Below are 25,724 nucleotides of genomic sequence, written 5' to 3' on the forward strand. Positions count from 1 at the left end.
TCAGTTACACTTCTCATGCACCACAGCTCGCAACATTGTCGAGAGAGTTCGCAAAACAAGTGCTGTCCGTAAAGCACACCTGTTTTCCCTTAAAAAAAGAAAAAAAGAAAGAAAAATGCTGCAAAAGGATCCGCCATATTTACCTCTGCTTCGTGGGCAGTCACCCTTGGCAGGTAGTAAGGGTAAATTGCCTTCGGGTTTGTAGACAGCAGGTAAACTCTTGTGTTCATGAATACTGGATATTGCTTACCCTCGGGCAGTTTGCCTTGCCTCAGGCAGATTACCCGCAGGTACACATTTACCCTCAGGCACGATGTTCTCTTGAATACGGCCCCAGGTGGGCAGCGCGCGCACTGGATACGCAGCTGGACACACTGGCCTGCTGCAATCTGCTGCTTCCCATGCAGACTGTTTTTTTAAGTTTTGCACCTGGACATCTGCATATTCCCTCTCGCCACGAGTTTATGCACTCGTATGTATACGAACACGTAATTAGAGTGTGCGTGCGTTGCCCATTCACATCCACACGATCGAAGGCGGGTGGATTTAGTAAGTACATGCGCACGCGCGTGCGAACACACACACAGTCACACACAAAATACACTATATATAATGTGAAATTTAGATATATGTATATATATATATATATAGAGAGAGAGAGAGAGAGAGAGAGAGGTGGGGTGTGTGGGGGATGGTATGGATATGAATTAATATTGTGCACCTTCATAACCTTTTTAGAAAAAAAAGACGAATGCCCGTACTCACACCAGATTGTCAACAATTTGGATTTCATTTATTACTCGAGAAAAGTGATACTTTTTTTCTTTTCCTTTCGTTATGATAACTACGGTTACGTTTGTTTATGACCAAAAATAGATATCTGTGGTAAAGCCTGATATGAAAATTTTGCTTCCTTCATGCTGTCATTCACTTAGTGTCCATTCTATCCACTTAACACTACATCACTACTGTACAACAGAATGTTAACACATTTGACACTTGCAAAAAAAGTTAACAATTTGCAAAGGCATTTATGAGCCTAACACGCATATTGAATGACTCGTAGACGCGCGAAATAGCCGACTGTCAATCTGAGGGTCCCAGGTTCGAATCACGGTGACGTCGCCTGGTGGGTAAAGGGTGGAGATTTTTACGATCTCCCAGGTCAACATATGTGCAGACCTGCTTTTGTGCCTGAACCCCCTTCATGTGTATATGCAAGCAGAAGATCAAATATGCACGTTAAAGATCCCGTAATTCATGTCAGCGTTCGGTGGGTTATGGAAACAAGAACATACCCAGCATGCACACCCCCGAAAACGGAGTATGGCTGCCTACTTGGCGGGGTAAAAACGGTCATACACGTAAAAGCCCACTCGTGTGCATACGAGTGAACGCAGAAGAAGAAGAAGAAGAGAATGACTCATAGAAACCGACACCTCCATGGATTTTCAGCTCGAAACATACATTGACAATCAACCTTCATGGACCACAAAGAACATCAGAACTATTTTAAAGTCAACCTCAGGGCTTTTTTGTTGTTGTTTTGTTTTTACATATGTAGATTCGCCTCTGTTTTTTGTTTGTTTGTTTGTGTGTGTGTGTGTGTGTGTGTGTGTGTGTGTGTGTGTGTGTAACTATAGGTAAGTACTTTGGCGACTGATTATCCACGACGTCTCGACACTTTAGGTTTGTGTTTCCCCATCCCCACTCACCCCCCGCCCCCTCTCTCTGTCTGCCGCACAGGACGACGGCAGCAACCCACATGCACGAGCACAGCAGTCGGAGTCACGCCATCGTCACTGTCAGCTTCACACAGGTGGGTCAGGATGATATATATCATATATATGTATACTGTCCGAAAGAAGTGAAGGATCACGATCGATGTTTCTTGTGTTAAAACTGGCCTCAGTGGTCGGCGAGGCTCTAAGCACCATGTTTTGATTTGATTTGATTTGATTTCTTGTGTTAAAACAAACAAAACTACGTAATGATTGATTGGATGATCACCAATCATATTAAAAGGATTTTTTTTTCTTTGTACGTGGTTCAAGACTTCTTTCGGACAGTATGTATTATAGTGGCTTTGTGTGTGGGTTGTGTTGGTGGTTGGAAGTGAGGAGGGGGGGAGGGGGGAGAACGTGGGGGGGGGGGGGGGGGGGATTGTGCGTTGACAGATAGTGGTGATGACAGCATCATCGTTGCAACAAACAAAGAAAAAAAAACCCGCCGCACAGAAGTACTCATACACATACGCGCGCTTGCACACATACACACACGCACCCCTCCCCCCCCATTCCCCTCCTCCACACACACACACACACACACACACACACACATATCAAAATCAATTCCGATATCAGACTTGGACACGGGTAGGTAAATAGGGAAACGGGATAAAAACCCAAACATGGATCGTCCCGACTTTTGAAATATGGCAGGCTAACAGAAAGAAAGAAAGAAAAAGTGGAGGCATAGGAGGTGGTAGCATTGGCAGGGAGAGGGTGCTGGGTTAAGTTAAGCTTTGGAAAACCAGTGTGTATTGCACGTTGAGTTGATGTCCATGGGAGGGTGAAAAGGATTTGGATGGGGTGGAGGAAATAGAGGAAAGAGAGAGAGAGAGAGAGAGATGGGGGGATAAGACATAGAAGTTAGAGACAGAGTGGAGAGAGAATGTGGTGGGTGATAAGAAGGGTAAGGGTCGAAGGAAATATTTGTAATACACCGCGAGTAAGTTGCGGATATCAGACAGACTGGGGTGTTTTGTTGTTGTCGTTGTTGTTGTTGTTTGGATTAGAACAATATTTGCTCATGTGATTAGCATTAAACTCTTCTTCTTCTTCTTCTTGTCATCATCATCATCATCATCATCATCATCATCATTACCATTGTTATTATTATTATTATTATTATTATCCCCCTCCTTTCTGTACCAGGCTAAGCTGGAGAATGGCATGCCCAGTGAGACGGTCAGCAAGGTACACCTGGTGGATCTGGCCGGAAGGTGAGAGCACTGCCTGTACCCATACCTTTAACTGTACCGATACCTATTCCTGTACCCGAGCCCATACCTATTCTTATGCCCATTCCTATACCCCCATACCTATACCCAAACCTATATCCATGGCCATACCTATACCCATAATCACACCAATACCTATACCCATACATGTAACTATACCCATACCCATACCCAAATCTATACCCATACCTATACCTATACCCATACCCAAATCTATACCCTACCTATATCCATATACCCATACCTATACCCATACCTATATCCATATACCAATACCCATACCCATATCCAAACCTATACCCATACCCAAACCCATATCCATACCCAAACCTATACCCATACCTATATCCATAACCACACCAATACCTATACCTGTACACGTAACTATACCCATACCCATACCCAAATCTATACCCATACCTATACCTATACCCATACCCATACCCAAATCTATACCCATACCTATATCCATATACCCATACCTATACCCATACCCATACCTATAGCCATACCTATATCCATATACCCATACCCATACCCAAACCTATACCCATACCCAAACCCATACCCATACCAATACCCATACCCATACCCAAACCTATACCCATACTTATACCCATACCCAAACTCATACCTGTACCCATACCTATATCCATATACCCATACCTATATCCATATACCCATATCCGAACCTATTCCCATACCTATACCTAGCTATTCCTCGTGCACGCTTGTACGAACGCGTGCATACACATACGAAGTGCATGCGCATGCGCAACATACACACACACACACACACACACTCTCTGTCTCTCTCTCTGTCTCCGTCTCTCTCACTCACATATGCAGAGAGAGGAAGAGAGAGAGCGAGAGAGAGATTAACACGGGGGGCTCTTACCCAGTCACGCCTGTTTGGTCTTGCCCTAAACTGTCGATTGTTCCTTTTGTGCCAGACAAATGAATGCAGGCCAGAACTGGGCACTTGGAAAAGTAGGTGGTGTGGGTGGGTGGATAGGTGAAGGCCTGTACTTCATGACAACCACCCACGCACCACCCCCTATCCATCTTCCCCCCCCCCCCCCAACCCCCTCTACCGTAACCTCTGTTCTCACTCCCACTACAATGACATGAATACAATAGCACCAGTGTTGGCTGGATCTCATTGTATTCAGAGCGGTTTTCTTAGGGCTTGTAGGTTGGCAAACTCGATACTTCTTAAAAACACAGAGGGGAAAGCGCGGCTGGGTGTGATTGAATGAGTTTCTGTTTTGCGGTTGGACGGTTCTGTAGGTTTTGAAGTGGAAAGCAATCACGCATACACGAAAATGTACGTAAACACGCGCGCGCACACACGCACACGCACGCACGCACACGCAACACAACTCACACACACACACACACACACACACACACACACACACACACACACACACACACGTAAAGACATACACGGGTAAACACACACACACACACACACACACACACACACACATATGTAAACACACATACGTGTAAACACACACACACACACACACACACACACACGTACAATATCACTTACACACACACTTACAATATCTTCGTCTAATATCACTTACAGTGAAAAGACGTTAAACTAAAGAACGGACACGCGTACACACACACACACACACACACACACACACACACACACACACACACACACACACACACTTGTTCACACTCGTTCACACTCAGACTCGCGTATGTTGTCTTTGAGATTAGTTCGAGTTTGACTAAACTAGTCCTCAAAAATATGCAACTCATGCTGTTAGACCACATACTGTGAATCATTTCAATGATCATCGCAACGACTTAGGCTCATTATTTGTTAAAGCTTTTGGGAGCTGTAAATGTTTTCTTGATGTTTTGAACTTGAAGGGGGAATAGTGTGTGGGGTGGTTGTGGTGGTGGTGGTGGTGGTGGTAAGCTACAGTTATGAATCTAAAAAAGCCCAGATGTGATGGGACACTGGATTTGTTTTGACCTTGAATTGGGTCAAGGTCAGAGATATCTTTGAAATTTCCTTGAGATTTTCCGGAAACCGCATAGCTGACGTGCCCTTGACGAATTACGAGTGCACTGATTATTCTGTATGCAGTGTCTGATCTGGAGAGATATACGACTTGACTTGACCTCCTTTCGACGTACGTTTTTGTTATTGGTTTTACCCCCGAAAACGGAGTATGGCTGCATACATGGCGGGGTAAAAACGGTCACACACGTAAAAGCCCATTCATGTACATACGAGTCAACGTGGGAGTTGCAGCCCACGCACGAAGAAGAAGAAGGAGTTATTGGTTTTAATGTTTCTTCGGATCCACTCTGTTTACGTATACCCAGATTCAAACACTCCACTGTTGGACGCCGTTCTTTCTCTGTCTCTGGACCTTGTATTTGGAATGAACTTCCTCTTTCGCTTCGTCGGGTCTCCGCACTCAGCTCTTTCATGTCTGGCCTAAAAACCCACCTCTTCACAAGATAGCCTCCCTCCCCTAACTCTTCCTTGTCTTCAGTTTCTTCAGTTTTAGAGTTATGCATGCGTGTGAATGACTGGTGTGAAAGCGCTTAGATTTGTCTCTGTACGAGATTCAGCGCTATATAAATACTATTATTATTATTATTATTATTATTTAAAGACAGATACTGAGACAGCATTACCAGATATGCAGCGCTAATCCTTTGAGTAAAATAGTCGTGCCTAGAGAGAAAAAAGATAACATGCGGACGGACAGACGTTGAAACAAATGAACTGATTTACCTGGGTTATTACGCCACTGACCATGTAATATTATGTTGTTTTTTCCCCCACACGTAGAGATAAGACAGGTAGGTATACATGCGGGAACGTTGAGGGTATATCTTTAGTAGCCGAAGGTTTTTATCCAGATTTTCGCTTCACATGTTCAAGTTGTTGGAAAACGGTACATTGCAGTCGATCGAATTCGGCCTGTCGCTACACTGCCAAAGCTGTTGATACTTCTTCTTTCTTGGTCGATGGGATAACGGCAGCACACACACGCACACGCCTGCGCGCACACACACACACATGCGCGCACACACACACATGCGCGCACACACACACACGCGCACACACACACACACACACACACACACACACACACACACACACACACACACACACAGAGATTTTACATCATGTTCATCGTGAAAAACTGGAGTGTATATTATGCCACATGTGATTAATCTGTTTTGAGAATGTTTAACTTTCGTGCTTTGAGCACTGACCTGGCAGCAGAGGTATAAATCGACTTGAAAAACGGATCAAACGTTCATGTCCGCTACTAGCTTGCAGAGCTATTACTCACGCACTTGGCGTTCGAAGCTGTAACTCACCCACTTGCGTGCGAATCTATCGCAATTTTTGTTTTCATACATGTAAAGTTTGTTGCTTTTTCTGTGGGATTATATTGCCGAGTGATTTGTCCGCGGGCGCGGCCGAAAGAGCTGTGCGGAAAGTGCCGGAAAAGAACTATCGCCTAAGTGGAAGGTGCACCAATAGCAACCCTCACGATGCAACGGCCACACACACACACCACGCAACTGCATTTTGATACATTATTGACGTGCGGCGGCAGCCGGTTTGTTCAAGAACGCTCGATCTGATTGGATTTCCGTCGAGGGGCACAGAGTGTGGTTGGTTACGTGTGTTTGTTTATTACATAAAGGGAAATGCTCGATTAATCGGTCTGTCTGTCTCTCTCATATGAATGTGTGTGCGCGTACGCGTACACACACACACACACACACACACACACACACACACACACACACACACAAGCATGTAGGCCAGGACACACACGAATATGCACTCACGGAACACCCGTATACAGTTCTGGGATCATCAGAACACACTCATGTTGCAGGACCTGCTGTAGTGCAGGAATGAGCCCCCTTCGTGTGTATACCCATGCAGAAGATCTAATGCGAAATGTAAGACGATCTTACACGTAATCCATGTCAGCGGTCGATGAGTTGTATCAATAAGAACATGCCTTGCAAACACTCACCCCCAAAATTGGAGAATGGCTGCTACATGGTGGGTCACACACAAGCACGCACGCAGGCGCGCGAGCGCACACACACACACACACCGCGCCACACAGACTCGCAAGCATGCATGCACATACACACACACTCTCACTCACCACGCACGCGCGCACATGGAGCGAGAGAAAGATAGATAAGGAGATTCACACAGCGACGGACGGGCATATAGAAGAGAAGATAAGAATAAACCTATTATCTTCAGATTGATTAAATCTGGCCAGGTGCATCTCAGATTAATGAATTTTGGCAATTTGGCCAGGTGCATCTCAGATTAATGAAATTTGGCCAGGTGCATTATCACAACGTAGACAAGTACTCAACAAGAAAACATAATCGTAAAACATACATTAAATATATGACGGCGACACGAATGTAAAAGCATTGCATACATCGTTTCACACATTCACTCCACACATTGTAGGTGGTAGGTATACCTATATATTTGATTTTAAAACATGATGAAGAGTAATGGTTTGAATTTAAGCTGTTTCAGAGTGCTCTTTCCTACCAGATAATGAACGAAACGGGTGGTTGTGTGTGTGTGGTGTGTGTGTCTGTGTCTGTGTGTCTGTCTGTCGCGTGGAATAATGAGCGCAAGCAAGCGAGAAAAGAAGAAGTAGAAAAAAAAGAAGTCCCAGCAGTAAAAAGAAAAAGAAGAATTTGACGAGGAGTTTGAAAGAGGAGGAGCAAAAAAGCGAATGAAATGTTGACCGAAACAGAGAGACAGACTGACACACAAGTGAACAGATCGAGGGATGGATGGAGGATCGAACGGTTTAGTAGTGCGTGTTCACCCCCCATAGAACCCGAACAGAAAACCCGAACCTCCGACACCCGTACCACTATTGGCAGCAGGTGGCGTGTGATTAATGTGTGCTGTTCACGCACCTTCCCCTTCAGTCAGGGTCGTCAAGACCGCGTGAAACTAACCGACTGGATCTCGTGTCCGATCAGATCGCCCAGGCTCTGGGTGGACTAAAACGTGTCTGAAATAGTCGTCCTCACTAATTATTGTTTGCAATACATGACCATGCTACTTTGTAAGCTGTACGAAAGAAGGATATTGGAATTCAAGGTATTTTAGCAATTCAGTGCATTTGTTTTTATACCCATGCTTGAAGAAGAAAACTACTGTAAAACTGTGATTTAGAGATGAGATCAAGTACCCGTGTTGTCTTCCTCAGCAAACTGGGTCTTACACTGAACTGTCAAAACGGTAGGTTTACACAAAGTAATATTATTTTGACAGTGTTGCAGGAAATGGATTTTTTGCGGACTTTTTACACAGTAATCTACAGTATATGGGTGCAGAGTATCAAAACTGTTTTAATTTTTTTCCGGGTTGTCCTATATAATTGGCCTAATTTTCCTCGACTAATAATCATAAGGCCATCGCTATGTATGGACTAAAATGTGTCTGAAATAGCCGTTTCTACTATGATACAGTCCTCATTGTGTATGGACTCAAACGTGTCTGAAATCGTCGTCCTCACTGTAATCATAATTAAAATTATCGTCCTCGCTTTGTATGGACTCAAACGTGTCTGAAATAGCTGTTTCCACTATGATACAGCCATCATTTATGGAATAAATCGTGTCTGAAATAGTCGTCAATAATCATGATTATCGCCCTCGCTGTGTATGGAATAAAATGTGTCTGAAATAATCGTTTCCGCTATGATATTGCCCTCACTGTGTATGGACTAAAATGTCTGAAATAGTCGTCACCACTATAATCATAATTATCGCCCTCACTGTATGGACGAGTCGAAATAGTCGTTTCAACAACGACACAGCCCTCAGTTTTCAGTTTCACTTTCTCAAGGAGGCGTCACTGCGTTCGGACAAATCCATACACGCTACACCACATCTGTTGAGCAGATGCCTGACCAGCAGCATAACCCAACGCGCTTAGTCAGGCCTTGAGTGCATGCTTACATATTTGTGTACCTATGAAAGTGGATTTCATTTTACGTAATTTCGCCAGAGGACAACACTCTCGTTGCCATGGGTTCTTTTTCAGTGCGCCAAGTGCGTGCTGCACACGGGACCTCGGTTTATCGTCTCATCCGAAAGACTAGACGCTCAGTTTGATTTTCCAGTCAAACTTAGGAGAAAGGGCGAGAGCGGGATTCGAACCCACACCCTCACGGACTCTCTGTATTGGCAGCTGAGCGTCTTAACCATTCTGCCACCTTCCTCCTGAATCTGAATACAGCCCTCCCTCTGTATGGACTAAAACGTGTCTGAAATAGCCGTTTCCACTATGATATTGCCCCCATTCTGTATGGAATAAACGTGTGAGCGTCTCTAAAGCTTTTGTCCACACTTCATTTAGAATGTGTGTATCCAATAATACAGAATAATATAGCAAAGCAAAGAAAGAGCGTGTGTGTGTGTGTGTGTGTGTGTGTGTGTGTGCAGACTTCACCGTCGTGGAGGTATATGAAAATGCTACACAATTATTTTGACGTTGGCCGATTACTTAAATCAAAACACGGTAGGCCTATCTGGCACGGTAGTATGGCAATCTACCATAATTGGCATATCATTGATATTCTATACAGAATATATGTGTCCACTTTAGCCATCACTCTGTAGAACATTGAAATACATGTCCGATATATATAGTTTCACGGACTCGCGGCATGTGGTGTAAACTGGCTGCCATATCATTCGTGGTACCCCATACGGTCGGAGACTACGGGATTGAAGAGGAAAAAGACACAGTTCCAAGCTGTATAGGCTCATAGGCATATGTAGTCAGGAAGTCAGAGATATGCAACTGATACAGTAAAGAATAAGATCTGAAAGGAGACGAAGAGAGGGGTGCTATAAAAAGAGACAGGGGGCAAGAGGGAGAACAGGACGGATGTACACAACCTCATTCAGATTGGCCGAAAGTTCATTTGATTTAAACAAAGATGCAGAGAATCTTGCGAAGGTATAATTTTGGTGTCGGTTGGATGTCATTGGAAAAGGAGGAAATGAGGATGTCAGATTCCGAAAGTTATAAGAGAAGTTTGGGATTGTTTAAGCACAGAGGAGAAGAAGAAGAAGAAGAAGCACACACACACACACACACACACACACACACACACACACACACACACACACACACACACACACACACACACACACACACAAAAAGCAGCCAGATTACAAAGTTAAACGTATGTAACAACCAGCTTTCTGTTTTCGGTGTTTTTGTTCTGTTGTTGTTGTTTCGTGTTTCTCAAATGTCTTTGTTTGGAAACAAATTAGCTCACCAACTTCTTACTCAATATATTATCCAACAACAACGAGTCCTTGTCGTGTCCGTACGTATCCCCGTGATCACACCCGTGAAGAAAGTCAAGCCTTCCCATAGAAAAAAAAAGAAAAAAAGGAACGGACATTTCGATAGCCATTGTCAGTCAGCACTTGGTAAGATTCCACGGTCGTCAGTGGTTCCATTGAATTGTAAGCCCTCTCATTCGTTCTTTGAGCGTCTGTTAAGTTTTTGTCTAAACTGTGTAGGAATCATGCCTAACTTAAGTGATTGGAATCGTCCTGTTAAGTGCCGCAGACTTGTCGCGGGTGGTGGACCTACCTAATTGGGCAAGACCTTGGACCATGGATTGTGAAACGTTTCCCAAAGTTCAGAATGTCTTTCTTTCACATTGTTGATCCACCTGGTTCGGGGATCGCAAAGGATTTTTCCCCCAAGCTTTTATTGTGTGGATTTTGAGATTAGGTCTTTTGTTCAATGGTGTTAAGCTGATTAAGTTTTCTTTTAAAGGAAAATTAGATAATGCGTTGTGTAGTCCGAAAGTTGTGGACTTACTCATATTACGTATTGTGACTGTACGTCATTTGGTTTAACCTGCAGATGGAAAATGTTATTAATTTTGTCACAGTTATGCTTTTCTGCAGTCATTGCCTTTTAGGAATCATTGAAGAACTGACGACGTGTAATATTTCATCACATCCATATTTTTACTTCTTGCTGTCATTAACGATCGGTCGCCTTTCCCCTCCAGATTGGCTAAAAAAAGAAAGTGATTATGCCCCCATATGAAAAAAAAACCCTGGTCATTATTATCATGATGTTACAATACATTTCTTTCCCACACAAGAAGAGAGGAAACGAATGGACCAGATAAACCAATGGATAAGATGGCGATGTAAAACGTCGGCGGAGTGAAAGAATAACAGATATTCATTCATTCATTCATTCATTCTGTCTCTCTGTCTGTCTCTCTCTGTGCATTCGCTCGCTCGCTTGCCTACTTTCTTCCGTGTTTGCGCTCTACTTGACATACGCGCGTGCATTACGTGCAAATAGTGGGTTATTTTCGTGCGTCACAGCTCATATTTCTCCACCCCAAAACCAGTTTCACTATCGTTCGTCCTGGATACGAATGAACTGAGAAACGAAGGAGTATTAGACAATGTTGTTCTCTGGTTTGAACTTTCTGCCCTGATAATTCCTTTTGTTGATACTGTAGTCTTCTTCTTTTGATATTTGTGATTGTATACGATTGTAGATATACAAGTGGAGTGATGGCCTAGAGGTAACGCGTCCGTCTTGGAAGCGAGAGAATCTGAGCGCGCTGGTTCGAATCACGGCTCAGCCGCCGATATTTTCTCCCCCTCCACAAGACCTTGAGTGGTGGTCTGGACGCTAGTCATTCGGATGAGACGATAAACCGAGGTCCTGTGTGCAGCATGCACTTGACGCAAAAACAAATAAAACTGCACGCAGGAAAAAATACAAAACAAGAGAGGCAAGGCCTTCAAGACTCACTTGTGATACACTTTAAAAAAAATCTAATCGTTAAAATGTGTTCTGTATTTGTTATTATAAAACTTCGCGTTAGTCCTAACCAGATTCGAATTAAGTCCCCTAGCATTAAGTACAGAGTAATTTCCCTTCTTTACTATCTGCACCAAAACGTTTGCAAAATAAATAAAACTTCCATGCTTAGCAAAAGAAGTTCCTGTTTGAACAAAAAAATGATAATAATGACTGCTCTTGTTGTTGGGTCAGAATATCAGGTCAAAGTGCCAAGTTTAGAGAATACAAAAAATTTAAATATAACAGTAAATGCAGTTTGCATATAATTAGGCTTCATTTTTTTTTTTTTTTGTGCCCATCCCAGAGGTGCAATATTGTTTTAAACAAGATGACTGGAAAGAACTGAATTTTTCCTATTTTTATTCCTAATTTGGTGTCAACTGACAAAGTATTTGCAGAGAAAATGTCAATGTTAAAGTTTACCACGGACACACACACACACACACACACACACACACAGACAACCGAACACCGGGTTAAAACATAGACACACTTTGTTTACACAAGTGAGTCAAAAATGGGTGGCGCTGTAGTGTAGCGACGCGCTTTCCCTGGAGAGAGCAGCCCGAATTTCACACAGAAATTTGTTGTGACAAAAAGAGAAGTAGAATATGTGATTGTATCAGCGGTAGGATACCTCTATGGTGTGAGACTACGGCATAGAAAAAGAAGATTGTATGCTTCCTCCAAGTAGGTATACGCACAATAACTTTTACCTCAGCCGTGAAACTGATAGGATAGCCAGTGCTACGGTCCATTTGACGTCGGTGAAAAGGAGAGCGAGATAGTGCGTCTGTCTGTCTGGTTCCAAGGGGAGCGAGATAGTGCGTATGTCTGTCTGTCTGGTTCCAAGGAGAGCGAGATAGTGCGTCTGTCTGTCTGTCTGGTTCCAAGGAGAGCGAGATAGTGCATCCGTCTGTCTGTCTGTCTGTCTGGTTCCAAGGAGAGTGATATCGTGCGTCTGTCTGTCTGGTTCCAAGGAGAGTGAATCGTGCGTCTGTCTGTCTGTCTGATTCCAAGGAGAGTGATATAGTGCGTCCGTCTGTCTGTCTGGTGCTTAGGAGAGCGAGAAAGTGCGTCTATCCGGTTCCACGGATAGTGCGTCTGTCTGTCTGGTTCCTGCGTGGCCCGCTGTGTGCTTAGTTCCGGTCGTTGTGCCTGTCTTCTGACAGACTGTGGGTCTGTGGTGAGGTGGCAAGGAATGCCAGATTCTCGTCGGTTCTTTGTTTGCGCTTGGTGTGAAAGTTGATAGGTTTGACGTTGGCGAGTGGTGGTGGTGGTGGTGTTCGTGTGAGAGAGAGAGAGAGAGAGAGTGTGTGTGTGAGTGTGTGTGTGTGCGTGTGTGTATGTGTTTGTGTGTGTGTGTGTGTGTGTGTGTGTCGGGAGGGAGGGAGAGAGAAGGCGGGGCACACACACACACACACACACACACACACACACACACACACACACACACACACACACACACACCACATACCACCACCACATACCACCACCACCACTCGATAAATAGATAGCTAGATAAATACAGATGTAAGACTTTTCTCTTTGGACTCTTTGAGGAGCTTTGTATGCAAAGCCTATAGTATACATATTTATATGTATTTATTTCTGTCCGCGTTTATCTTGCTCTCTTTCTGGTTCACACCTGTGAAGCAACACGCGCACAGCACGCACACGGCTACAGGTAGGAATATAGGAGAGTCTTCCTGCATACCTGCACTCATGGAACTGACTGATTTCCTTCTCTCCATTCTGACTTGGCCTCCTTCTGCTCTCTCTCTCTATCTCTGTCTCTTGTCTCTTTTCCTTCCTCCTCTCTGTCTCTGTCTGTGCTTCCTCCCCCTCTCTCTGTCTCCCTGTCAGTCTGTCTGTTTCTCTCTCTGTCTCTGTCTCTCTCTCTGTCTCCCTACCTCGCTACTTTCCTCTCACCCTCCCATTGTTTGCTTTCTCCGTCATACTGTATGTTCTTTCTCTCTCTCTCTCTCTCTCTCTCTCTCTCTCTCTCTCTCTCTCTCTCTCTCTCCCTCTCTCTCTCTCTCCATACACCCTCCTTTCGCTGTGTTTCCCCCCTCTCTCTCTCCCTCTCTCTCTCTGTGCCCCTACCCTTCCTCCCTACTTTCCTCTCACCCTCCCTGCCTCTGGCCCTCTCTCTCTCTCTCTGTCTGTCCTTTCTCCCCCTCTGTCTGTCTCTGTCTCTCTGTCTCTGTCTCTCTCTGTCCATGCCCCCATACTTTCCTCTCACCGTCCCATTGTATGCTTTCTCTGTCCTACTATTATGTTCTCTCTCTCTCCCTCTCTCTCTCTCTCTCTCTCTCTCTCTCTCCCTCTCTCTCTCTTCTTTCCTCCGTCTCCCCATTTTCTCTCCCTCCCTCCTTCCCACCCAACACACCCTCCTTTCGCTGTGTCCCACCCCACCCCCCACTCCTCTCTCTCTATCTCTCCCTCATTTCCTCCCTCTCTCTCATTTCTCTCCCTCCCCCCTTCCCACCCTTTCAGATTCAATTTATCCCATTTGCTCTCTCATTTGATTTCTCTCTTCAGTGTACGGTTTTCTCTGATCGTGACTGTGGCAGCAGAGCAAGGTGCCAAAGTGAGCTGGGGTCGCCAGTTCTTGAACAGTGCCGATCAGGCAGATAGGGTTTTCGTCACTGGCGCCTCAACTGTGCCTGTTCCTGTCACTTAACTGGTTTATCGTGATGCGCGCGCGCGCGCGCGTGTGTGTATATATATGTGTGCGTGCGTGCGTGCGTGCGTGTGTGTGTGTGTGTGTGTGTGTGTGTGTGTGTGTGTGTATTTTCCTTTTTTGTCACAACAGAATTCTCTGTGCGAAATTCGGGCTGCTCTCCCCAGGGAGAGCGCGTCGCTACACTGAGAGCGCCACCCTTTTTTTGTGTGTATTTTTTCCTGCGTGCAGTTGTATCTGTTTTTCCTATCGAAGTGGATTTTTCTACAGAAATTTGCCAGGAACAACCCTTTTGTTGCCGTGGGTTCTTTTACGTGCGCACACGGGACCTCGGTTTATCGTCTCATCCGAATGACGTGTGTTTGTGCATGCGTATGTGTGTGCGTGTGTGTGCACCACGCGAACAGGCATATCACAGACCTCCGACTTGGACGATGAAATCTCGAGAGTTTGTGGTTCTTGGATAGGGCACAGGGCTTCCAAATTGTGAATCAGTCCGCTGAATATTTTTGGGGGTTCGTTCGTTTTGAAGACTCATCAGCAGCAGTTTGTGTGGAAGCGCTCTTTCTATTTCTCTCTTTTTCCTTACATTAGTTAGTTGGTTGGTTGGTTGGTTGGTTGGTCGGTTTTGTATGCAGGCAGACAAGGTAATATCACCAATTCAGATGTACGAACCACGTGCTTTTATTGACTGATTGATTTAGAACAATATATATCATTTTGAGAAAAAAAAAAGAAGAGTTCAGTATAGACAAATTTACCGTGGTGTTTGAAATGTTAAGATTTTTAGTGTAAATTTCCTAATCACGTTACGTGTGTTGTAGAGATAGGGTTTTTATTTTATTTTTATTCTATTATTTTATTTAATATAACAACGCAGTTACCAAGTTAATTTATCTCCCGAATCCTTACGATTAAAAGTTTAAAGGAAATTAAGCAGGTGCACTAGTCTTAAACACAGCCAAGCAAATCCGCACGTTAATCCTTAAAATTAAATATTACTTAAAAAATAAAAAATAAAAATTAAAAAACACATCGTCAAGGTTTATATTATCTCCGCTGGTCACGCCCTTGGGCCGGATCTAATCCGAGTCTGTTTATTGTTCCTGGCACAGTATTTAATCCTGGGTAGGTCCACCCAGAGTGTATCAACGACGTCCGGTAACCGTTTTCGTCTTTTGATCGATAACTGAAATATTAATTAGTTTTTGTTTGGCTGGCCGCATGTGGAGGTTAATTTGTCATGAAGTTCCCGCCGGGGGGTAGGATCAAAGGGCCGGGGGGGGGGGGGGGTGACATTCTGGGGTTGTGCAGATACCTTGTTATAACACGGTGAGTGTAATGAGGGGGGCTGTGACTGTTTTTTAATCTCGTGTGTGTGTGTGTCTGTCTGTCTGTCTGTCTGTGTCTCTGTGTGTGTCTGCATCTTGTCTGTCCAGTCTTTCTTTCTGTCAGTTTGTCTCGGTCTGGTTGTCAGTGTCTGTCTGTCTGTCTGTCATCTCTCTCTCTCTGTGTCTGTCTGTCTGTTTGCTCTCTCTCTGTCTCTCTGTCTCTGTCTCTCTCTGTCTCTCTCTGTCTCTCTCTCTCTCTCTCTGTCTCTCTCTCTCTCCGTCGTCGTAGTTGATCTGTGTGCCAGCCTTCCGTTATTTCAGCCTGTGGCTGTCTCTCCCCTTGATTCTCTCGCTCTCTTTTGTTCTTTCAGTCAGTCTCTGTTTTTGTTGTTGTTTTTTTGTTTTTTAAATCAGTCAGTCTCCCCCATCTCTCTTTCTCTTTCCCTCCCCTCTCTGTTTCCTTCCCCTGTGTGTGTGTGCGTACGTGCGTGTGTGTGCGTGTGTGCATGTGCGCGCGCGCGTGTTTGTATGTGTGTGCATGTGTATGCGCCTGCGTGCGTGTGCACACCGCTTCTCTTTGTTTCTGCCTGCCTCTCGATCCCAGTCTCTGCCTCTCTGTCAGTCTCACCCCCTCCTTATTCCCCCCGTCTCTGTCTGCATAGCTGACTTTCTCTTTCGATTCTGTCCCTTTGGACACGATACCAGTCACACACTTGCACACACACACACACACACACACACACACACACACACACACACACACACACACACACACACACACACACACACACGCATACACACACACACACACACACACGTGGGGCGCTCCCCTGCCGATGTGTTTGTCGATATATACATACAGGCCTAGCTGTGCCCCCCCCCCCCCCCCCCCCCCACGCCACCACCGCCCCTCAACCCCTCTTGATAAAGCAGGTGAGGTCCAGATTGGATTTGAAATAATGCACAATATTCTGTTTGTTTTGTCGGTCCAGCGTGTGCTTTCACATGCTCAATGTGTGTGTGTGTGTGTGTGTGTGTGCATGCGTAATTGTGAAAAAAAACAACTTTATGACGTGATCTCTTTTGATAGTCCTCTGTTGCCAGTGTTTCTAACCGCAGGTGTATGTTTGTTGGGGGTGTTTGAGTGAATACGTTTTGTTTTTTTTTAAAGTGCAATTGTAAAGCGCATAAATTTCAAGAATAGACTCATGCGCGATAGCAAGATATTTTGATAAATGAATACGTTTATTTTAGTGTACGAAATTGTGTGTTTTGAGCGCTCATCTGTTGTGTGTTTTAGAAGACAGAGAGAGAGAGAGACGGACGGACAGACAGACAGACAGACACACAGGCAGGCAGGCAGGCAGGCATGGTAGAGGGCGACACGAAACAGAGACAGACAAACCGACAGATAAAAACAAAGCCCCCCCCCACCTCCACCCCACTCCCGCCCCCCACCCCCAATCCCCCCCATCCCCTATCCCCTACCAAAAGCTTATGACCATTCCAGTTTCGTTCTTATCCATCTGGACCCAACCAATGTCCTTTCTTTCCTCTATGTGGTTTTTTTTTTTTTTTTTCCAGCGAACGTGCAGACCCTAATTACAGCGCGGGTTACAAGGGGCGGATCACGGAGGGTGCCAACATCAACAAGTCCCTCTACACCCTGGGCTATGTCATCAAGGCGCTGGGTGAGGGGTGCGGGGAGAGAGAGGGGGGTGGGGTGGGGTGGGGGGTGGTGGTGGTGAAGAGGATTGCTTTCCACCCGTTTTGGGAGGATTAGTTTTGGGGGGGAGGGTGGGGGGTGCAGGAAAGCAGCTTTGCATTCCAAAGAGGAATTTTCAGTGTTCAGATCCATCTGTTCATCCAGTCTAAGCGTATGCACATATGAATGGCACAGAGACGGAGACGCACGCATGCATGCAAATGCACGCGTGCGTACTCACTCACACACACGCGCGCGCGCACGCACGCACGCACGCACACTCTCTCCCTGACAAGCATGATTATGCAGACCTATAGACAGTTTCAGAAGACGGAGGAAGCACAGACAGGTCACACAACTAGATGAGCGGACCCGCTGACAGAAAGACACAGGTGTACGTGTGGCCTCCTTGCGACCTAACATGGATGATTTCCTTTGGACTGCCAGCACTGGGACTGAGACAGACGAACCCGTTTGTAGCTGTGAACGGGGGAGTCGAAATGAGCTGCGTAGGAATAATGCCACTGAAATGGTGTACAATGATGGATCGGATAAAAAAGAAAGAAAGACACGGGCAGATACACAGACATACAGACTCTCCAACATATGAACAGACTGGTATACACGGAACAGATGCACAGGCAGGTATACCGGCAGTCAGATTTACTAACAGGCATACTGACACATAACCAGACACACAGATGGACATATTATAGACAAGCCAGGCAGCTGTGTGCACAGGCTGATGCCTATAAAGCCACATTTGATAAGACACAAAGACACACAGGCACATACAGAACCATTTACAAAGGCGTGGTTATGTGCACACATAGAGTTGTCCGCTCAGACGGACGGACATTTCTGCACAAGCTGACATGCACATGCACATGCGCATCCATACAAACATGTACACATGCATGCACATACCATATGTGCAAGCACACACAGGTGTATACACATACACACACTCACAAACATGCAGACAAAAACACAGACAAACAAGTGCACAGAAACACGATTGTTAGTGTGGGATAGGGAGTACTTGTTTGTCTAATTATTTATCCATATGAAAACATGTGACGAATGTTTGTAGAATGTTTCTTTCTCTTTGAATATTGTTATCCATACAAAAACATCATAAATCTCCCTCTTGTTTTTCTTTAATATTATGATGATGATGATGATGATTATTATTATTATCATCATCATCATAATGTGGAGTGATGGCCTAGAGGTAAACCGTCCGTCTAGGAAGTTAGAAAATCTGAGCGCACTGGTTCGAATCCAGACACAGTCGCCAGTATTTTCTCCCCCTGACTAGACCTTGAGTGGTGGTCTGGACGCTAGTCATTCGGATGAGACGATAGACCAAGGTCGTGTGTGCAGCATGCACTTTGTGCACGTAAAAGAACCCACGGCAACAAAATGGTTGTTCCTGGCTCTGTAGAAAAATCCACTATGATAGGAAAACAAAAAAAAACAAAAAACAAAACAGGAAATATTTCTTTTAAAAAGGGTGGCGCTCTCAGTGTAGTGATGCGCTCTCCCTGGGGAGAGCAGCCTGAATTTCACAAAGAGAAATCTGTCACTGTGACAAAAAAAAAAGAGTAATACAATACAATCATTATGTTATCTTTATTCTTTTTAACATGATTATTATTATGGTTAAGACGCTCAGCTGCCAATACAGAGAGTCCGTGAGGGTGTGGGTTCGAATCCCGCTCTCGCCCTTTCTCCTAAGTTTGACTGGAAAATCAAACTGAGCGTCTAGTCTTTCGGATGAGACGATAAACCGAGGTCCCGTGTGCAGCACGCACTTGGCGCACTGAAAAAGAACCCATGGCAACGAGAGTGTTGTCCTCTGGCGAAATTACGTAAAATGAAATCCACTTTCATAGGTACACAAATATGTAAGCATGCACTCAAGGCCTGACTAAGCGCGTTGGGTTATGCTGCTGGTCAGGCATCTGCTCAACAGATGTGGTGTAGCGTGTATGGATTTGTCCGAACGCAGTGACGCCTCCTTGAGAAAGTGAAACTGAAACTGAAACTATTATTAAGATCCCTGCCTTTTGACACCCTGTGCAGCGGAAAGGTCCATACTGGCATGGAGCACCGACACGATGGGGTCGGACCAGAGTTTCGCCAGTGGCACAGAATCTCAGGGGGGAGGCAAGAAGCCGCGCGCGCTGTACATTCCATACAGAGACTCCGTGCTCACCTGGCTGCTCAAAGACAGCCTGGGAGGCAACTCCAAAACGCTGATGATTGCCAGTGAGTTTGTTTCCCTTTGTTTTCTTTGAAAAAATGCCGAAATCTGTGTGTGTGTGTGTGTGTGTGTGTGTGTTTCTTATGATGCCTTTTCACTTTGATGATATTAGACATGTAATGTGTGTGTGTGCTTCTGTGTGTGTGTGTGTGTTGTGTGTGCATGTGTGTGAGTGAAAAAGTGTGTGCGTGTGCATGTGTTTGCAGGTGTGTTTGTGTGTGAGTGAACGGGTAAGTGTGTGGTTTTGTGTGTGTGTGTGTGTATGTGCATGTGTGTGAGTGAAAAAGTGTGTGCGTGTGTGCATGCGTTTGCCTGTTAAGTGTGTGTGTGAGTGAGTGAGTGAGTAAGAGTGTGTGTGTGTGTGTGTGTGTGCGTGTGTATGTTTGAGTGAGTCTAGTAACAGTGTGTGTGTGTGTGTGCGTGCGTGCGTGCGTGTGCATGCTTAACTGCCAAGGAAGATGGTGATTTTGAGTTATGCTGCACTGTGAATGGGCAACAGAATGTGCACAAGGCTAAAGGTTGTCACCTCATTTTATGACTTTCTGTCTAACAGCTTGAAAAGTGTCACAGATTGATGGCGTTTGCTGTCCCCCCCTTTTTTTTTTTTCTTCAAATTTATGATTTATCAACTATGTTCAATGTGATTGCAACGTAAGTTTCATTTTGCGCTGATTTTTAGAAAATTGTAATACAGACACTTGAGACAGAGTTGTTAATTACAGCCATCACCCCAGCAAGCCAGAGCTACAATGAAACCATCAGCACTCTTCGCTATGCCCAGCAAGCGAAACGTATCGTCAACCAACCCAGGATTAATGAGGTGTGTGTAAACAAAGACTGTTTTTGTCTCTTTATGTGTTTATTTGGTTGATTTTTTTTTTTTTTTAAAGACAGATACGAATCTTTCATGGAGCTGGATCATGTTGAATAAAAAGAGGTGTGATACACCATTGTGTTTTTTCCTTGTGATTCATTTTTTTTGTACACTGAAGCCTCTTGTGCCTTTTTACATTGCATCACATATCCTAATACGGTACTTATTTCAGCCAGGCAGATTTCATGCAACTTACCATTTCTTTCTCAAAATGTATTTTGACACAGATTAAGAAAAGATGGGGTGGGTTTTTTTTGTGGTTTTTTTTATTACACTGGCACTTACCATACTTTTGTATACTTTTAGAATTCATTATTTTTATAACTTTACTGTTCTTCAGCTGCTCTTTACACCCATCAGAGCTTGGATTTTTTTTTCTTTTTTTTTTTTTTTTTTTTTTTTTGCTGCCCCGTCGTCTGCCCTGTTTCAGTGGCATTACTCCCACGCCGCTCATTCCCAGTCACCCATACACAGCCACACCCGGGTTCGTCCATCACAGGTCCAGTGTCGGCAGTCCACAGGGAACGATCGATGTTAGGTCGCCAGGAAGCCACACACCAGAGGAGACCCTGCACTGCTGCTGAGTCACTTCGGTGGTGTTCAGTGATGCCTGTTCTGATTTAACTTACTTAGGACACCACCTACTAAGCCCCCTACTGATGACAATAATGGCTTAGTCGCGGAGCCAGACTGAGTCAGCGTCCCTCCCAGCGTGGAGACCGCTGCCACGTCCCTCCAACAGCAGTCCCCCATGAATCCACTGACACTGAAGACCTTGACAAGACTCACCTCAAGCACGGAAGTGGAGGGGTATCGAAACAGGTCACCATGACAGAAGGGCATGAAAGGCTACAGACTTTGGGACTTTTTTTGTTTATATTGGTAATGATGAGGGAGGAGGAGGAGGATGATGATAGAGCTTGGATTTTTTGTCTTCTTCTTCCCAGGATGACAATGTGTCACTGATTCGTCAGTTACGGCAAGAAATTGAGCGACTCAAGCAAATGTTGGCTTCAGCTCGAATGGTATGTATAATACAGATGAACCGTGCATGGTTTTATAGCCAGCATCAGATGTGTGTCGTGAGTTGTGAAGTGGCATTGTTCGCTGTCCAGAAAACAGATCATTGTTCCTTGGCTTGGGAAGTGTTGGACTAGATTTATGCTTCATGGTGTTGTGGTGTGGTTCTGTTGCTAGACTTGCTTGCCAACAAAAAAACAAGCATTTTTATATACCTGTTCTGATTGTCTCTAGTTTGTAGTCATGAAGACTTCTGATATTCAATATTTCTCTTTTTTTGTCGTCATGGTAATCTGATGCCTGGGGCCTGTTTGGCAGACATGGCTCATACATAATCAGGGACTTTTCCTTCAGATCAGGAGATGCACTTGTCCACTGTTTTGATTTATACTTGGGAAATTACTGTGCATGCATGCTTGCTCAAAATGTATCTGTCATTGTGAGTATGCAGTCAATGTAACAGCACAAAGATTAACTCTGTGTGTGTGTATGTGCGTGTGTACATGCATGCATGAGTGTGTGCTGTGCTCTGTGTGTGCGTGTGAGTGTGTGTGTTTGTGTGTGTGTGTGTGTGTGTGTGTGTGTGTTCACAAAAATGCATCAACAGTGTGCATGTAGGCATGAAAAGGGCATTGTACACCCTAATGTACATGCATGCATGTTATGAAACTGGTTTTGGTTTTTTATGCATGATGTGTCAGTACAAGAAAGAAGTATAAATCAAACGACAATTGAGTGATGATTACCTGCTGCGTTCCAGCAAAATGGAGGACAGAATGTGCTGTCCTGATGAATAAATGAATATCGTTAGCTCAATTGCCAGAGGCTCAGTAAGCACCATTGCAGGTAAAACGGTTGCAAAAATAACCCAAAGGTATGTAAAGTGTGTTGGAGATAGTTTGATGTGCTGATGTGTTTGTGTTGACAGTGGAGCTGTTTTGTGACACAGGGTTCTTGCCTCTTGGTGTTTGTTCTTCCCTTGTATAAATGAGGATTTTTTTTTCTCTTTCTCTGGGCACAAGGAAATGTATTCTCTGTTGGTCAGACTTGGATTATGCATGTTGTTTAATGAAGTTGAATGGATTGTTAAAAACATCTGATTAAAGAAAGAGATAATACAAAACATTTTTATATTCATTGAAGTCGATTTTTTTGGGGGGGTAAATATTAATTGTGAAAATGTCGAATTAACTTTTCAAGATGATTGATTAAACAAAAGAGTTGTTTCACATTCATAGTTTAAGAAAATATTATCACATTTGTAGTTTCCAAGTCACAGACATTTTCATATCTTGATTGTATTAATAGATTAATTTCTGTCACATTTTACTCAATATTACCTTGGACAGGTTTCAAGAAAAAAAAGATTTAAAAAAAGAACACTGCAAAAAACCTTGAGTGAGAATAAGAAAGGAGGAGAGCTCTTAACCCCTTAACTGCTGTGTCCACTACTTTTTGTGCTCTTTCAAGTGTTGTCATTGATTTGGCTGATCGAAAGCAGTGAGGTCCCAAAAGAGAGAATTCCAACTAGATCATGGCTGCCCCCGAAAACGGAATAAGGCTGCCAACAAGGCAGGGTAAAAACGGTAATTCACGTAAAAGCCCATTTGTGTCCATGCGACTGAATGTGGGAGTTGCAGCCTACGAACGAAGAAGCAGCAGAAGAAGAAGATCATGGCTACTGACATCCTGACCTGTAAAGAAGGAGTCCAAATAGATAGTGGCTACTGACATCTTGACCTGTAAAGTCTTACTTCAGTGCGCTGAACACCCTTTATGAATGAGCAAACTTGTCAGCAGCAGTAAGGGGGTTAAATCTCGGTCACAAGAAAGCTCCACTGTGTATGACTGTTGTGTTGTGTAGAAAGGTGCATGTTGTAGAGGAGAGGAAGAAGCATGTTAGAAGGCCAGTTGTAGACCACCACCCCCCCCCCCCCTTCGCCCCCACAACCCCTTCTCCCCCCCCCCCCCCCCCTCACAACCCCTCCACCCACCCCCTGTTCTGTTGCAGTCCCACAGCCCTCAGCTGAACGAAATTCTCTACCTGCTGCCAGGCGCGGACAGGTTTCTCACCTGCGCCCAGTCGGACGTGGAGTCTGAGGAGGTAGTCCTTCAGGGAGGGCGGGGAGGGGGAAGAGGGCTGACATCAAGGAACAAGGTGTGATAAGAGAAGGGTGGGGGGAAAACAGTAAAGGGTGTACATTAACTGTTACCATCCGTGATGATAGGTGGCAGAATGGTTAAGAGGCTCATCTGCCAGTACAAAGAGTCCGTGAGAGTCAGGGTTTGAATCCCGCTTTCGCCCCTTCTCCCAAGTTTGACTGGAAAATCAAACTGAGCGTCTAGTCATTCGGATGAGATTGTAAACTGAGGCCCCGTGTGCAGCACACATTTGGCACACTGGAAAAGAACCCTTGGCAGCTAGAGTGTTGTCTTCTGGTGAAATACTGTGGCAGAAAGTCCACCCTGACAGGTAAACCAGTATGTATGCATGCACTCAAGGCCTGACTAAGTGCGTTTGGTGAAGCTGCTGGTCAGGCATCAGCCTGGCAGATGTGGTGTGTAAATGGATTTGTCTGAATGCATTGAGGCCTCCTTGAGAAAGTGAATTTTAAACTGATGAATGCTGACAGAATATAGACAATGGAATATTCATGAACTGCTATTTTCAGTGAGGAACGATGACAGAATATCAAAAACTGTTCCTGTTGATACAAAACACAAGAAAGTAAATTTAGCAAACCCAGCGGAACTGAGCAGATGAGTAAACAAAGAAAGGGTGGGTGGGTGGTGGGGAGCAAAACTGATGGAAATAACAGCAGGCATATCAGCATCACAAAAAAAACAACAACAAACACAACAGCATTTACAACTTATGTGCATAATTTTGTCTGATTAATAATGGACACATAAAATGAAAATGATGTGCAGACTGTGAATCAGTGATCCATTGCTTTGATGAATTAATGAGCACTCCATGAAGCATGTTTGACGTTGGTGTATGTATGTTGTTGTTTTTTTATCATAACATGTGGCATGTTTATGCACACGATCCATTGCATGGCCTGAGTATTTGTTAGAAGGGTGTCTCGGCTTTTAGATTTAATACAGAGTTGTTTTATGCAGCATTGGTATATGTAAACATGTGCATTGGAGCAACAGCAGCTATCAAGATTTTCCAACAACAGCAGTGATAGTTAACTCACTCAGTACGGCCAGCCCTCTCTTCTCCTCTACACAGACCCCTCGGATGTCCAGTGGGTGTCTGAATGACCCAACATTTAGCTTCAGTCGTCAGAAGTGTGGTATTCTTTGTCAACATTCACCTCTTCAGTATAAGAGCCTTCCGCTTGCAATATTTTGATGATGGTAACTGGGGTGAAACGCTGTTAACGGCGTCTCTTTCGCTGTTCGTATGGAGAGAGTTAACATGGTGATGATGATGGTACAGGTGCTTTTCCCAATTGTTTTTTCTTTTTTTCTTTTTTTTTCCAAATGACAGTAAATGGATCCAGCCTGATCTTGTGAACAACCCATATACACATGCACACTTAGCATCAGTTTACACGCTCACACACACACACACACACACTTTACATCAGTGCATACACACCAGCTTAGCAGCACTACAAACACACACACACTTAACATCAGTACAGACACACACTTAACATAAGTACTTACACACACACTTAACATAAGTGCATACATACACCATTGCACTGATAATTAGTTTTCACACACTAAACACCGTAATGTACTGTTTCATAAGTGTTGAGTCAATTTTCTAAAGTCATGGAATTTATGATTTTGCTTGTGCAGCATGATGTACTGTTGTATTCATGTGGTACAATCAGTACAAAAAAAAAGAAAAAAAAGAAAAAGACT

The 25,724-nt window shown here is 44.4% G+C and overlaps 1 protein-coding gene across 1 annotated transcript in view; it reads left to right on the plus strand.

The window, feature by feature from the left end:
• The window catches only part of LOC143281470 (uncharacterized), a 158,897-nt gene that overhangs the window by 63,712 nt on the left and 69,461 nt on the right, over positions 1 to 25,724 (plus strand). The window contains 7 exon segments of the mRNA XM_076586680.1: positions 1,747 to 1,819; positions 2,937 to 3,004; positions 17,553 to 17,659; positions 19,762 to 19,947; positions 20,665 to 20,762; positions 21,764 to 21,841; positions 23,848 to 23,940. Of these exon segments, the coding sequence (XP_076442795.1) occupies positions 1,747 to 1,819; positions 2,937 to 3,004; positions 17,553 to 17,659; positions 19,762 to 19,947; positions 20,665 to 20,762; positions 21,764 to 21,841; positions 23,848 to 23,940 (703 nt within the window).

This window comes from Babylonia areolata, chromosome 4, assembly GCF_041734735.1.
Source record: "Babylonia areolata isolate BAREFJ2019XMU chromosome 4, ASM4173473v1, whole genome shotgun sequence".
NCBI lineage: Eukaryota > Metazoa > Mollusca > Gastropoda > Neogastropoda > Buccinidae > Babylonia > Babylonia areolata.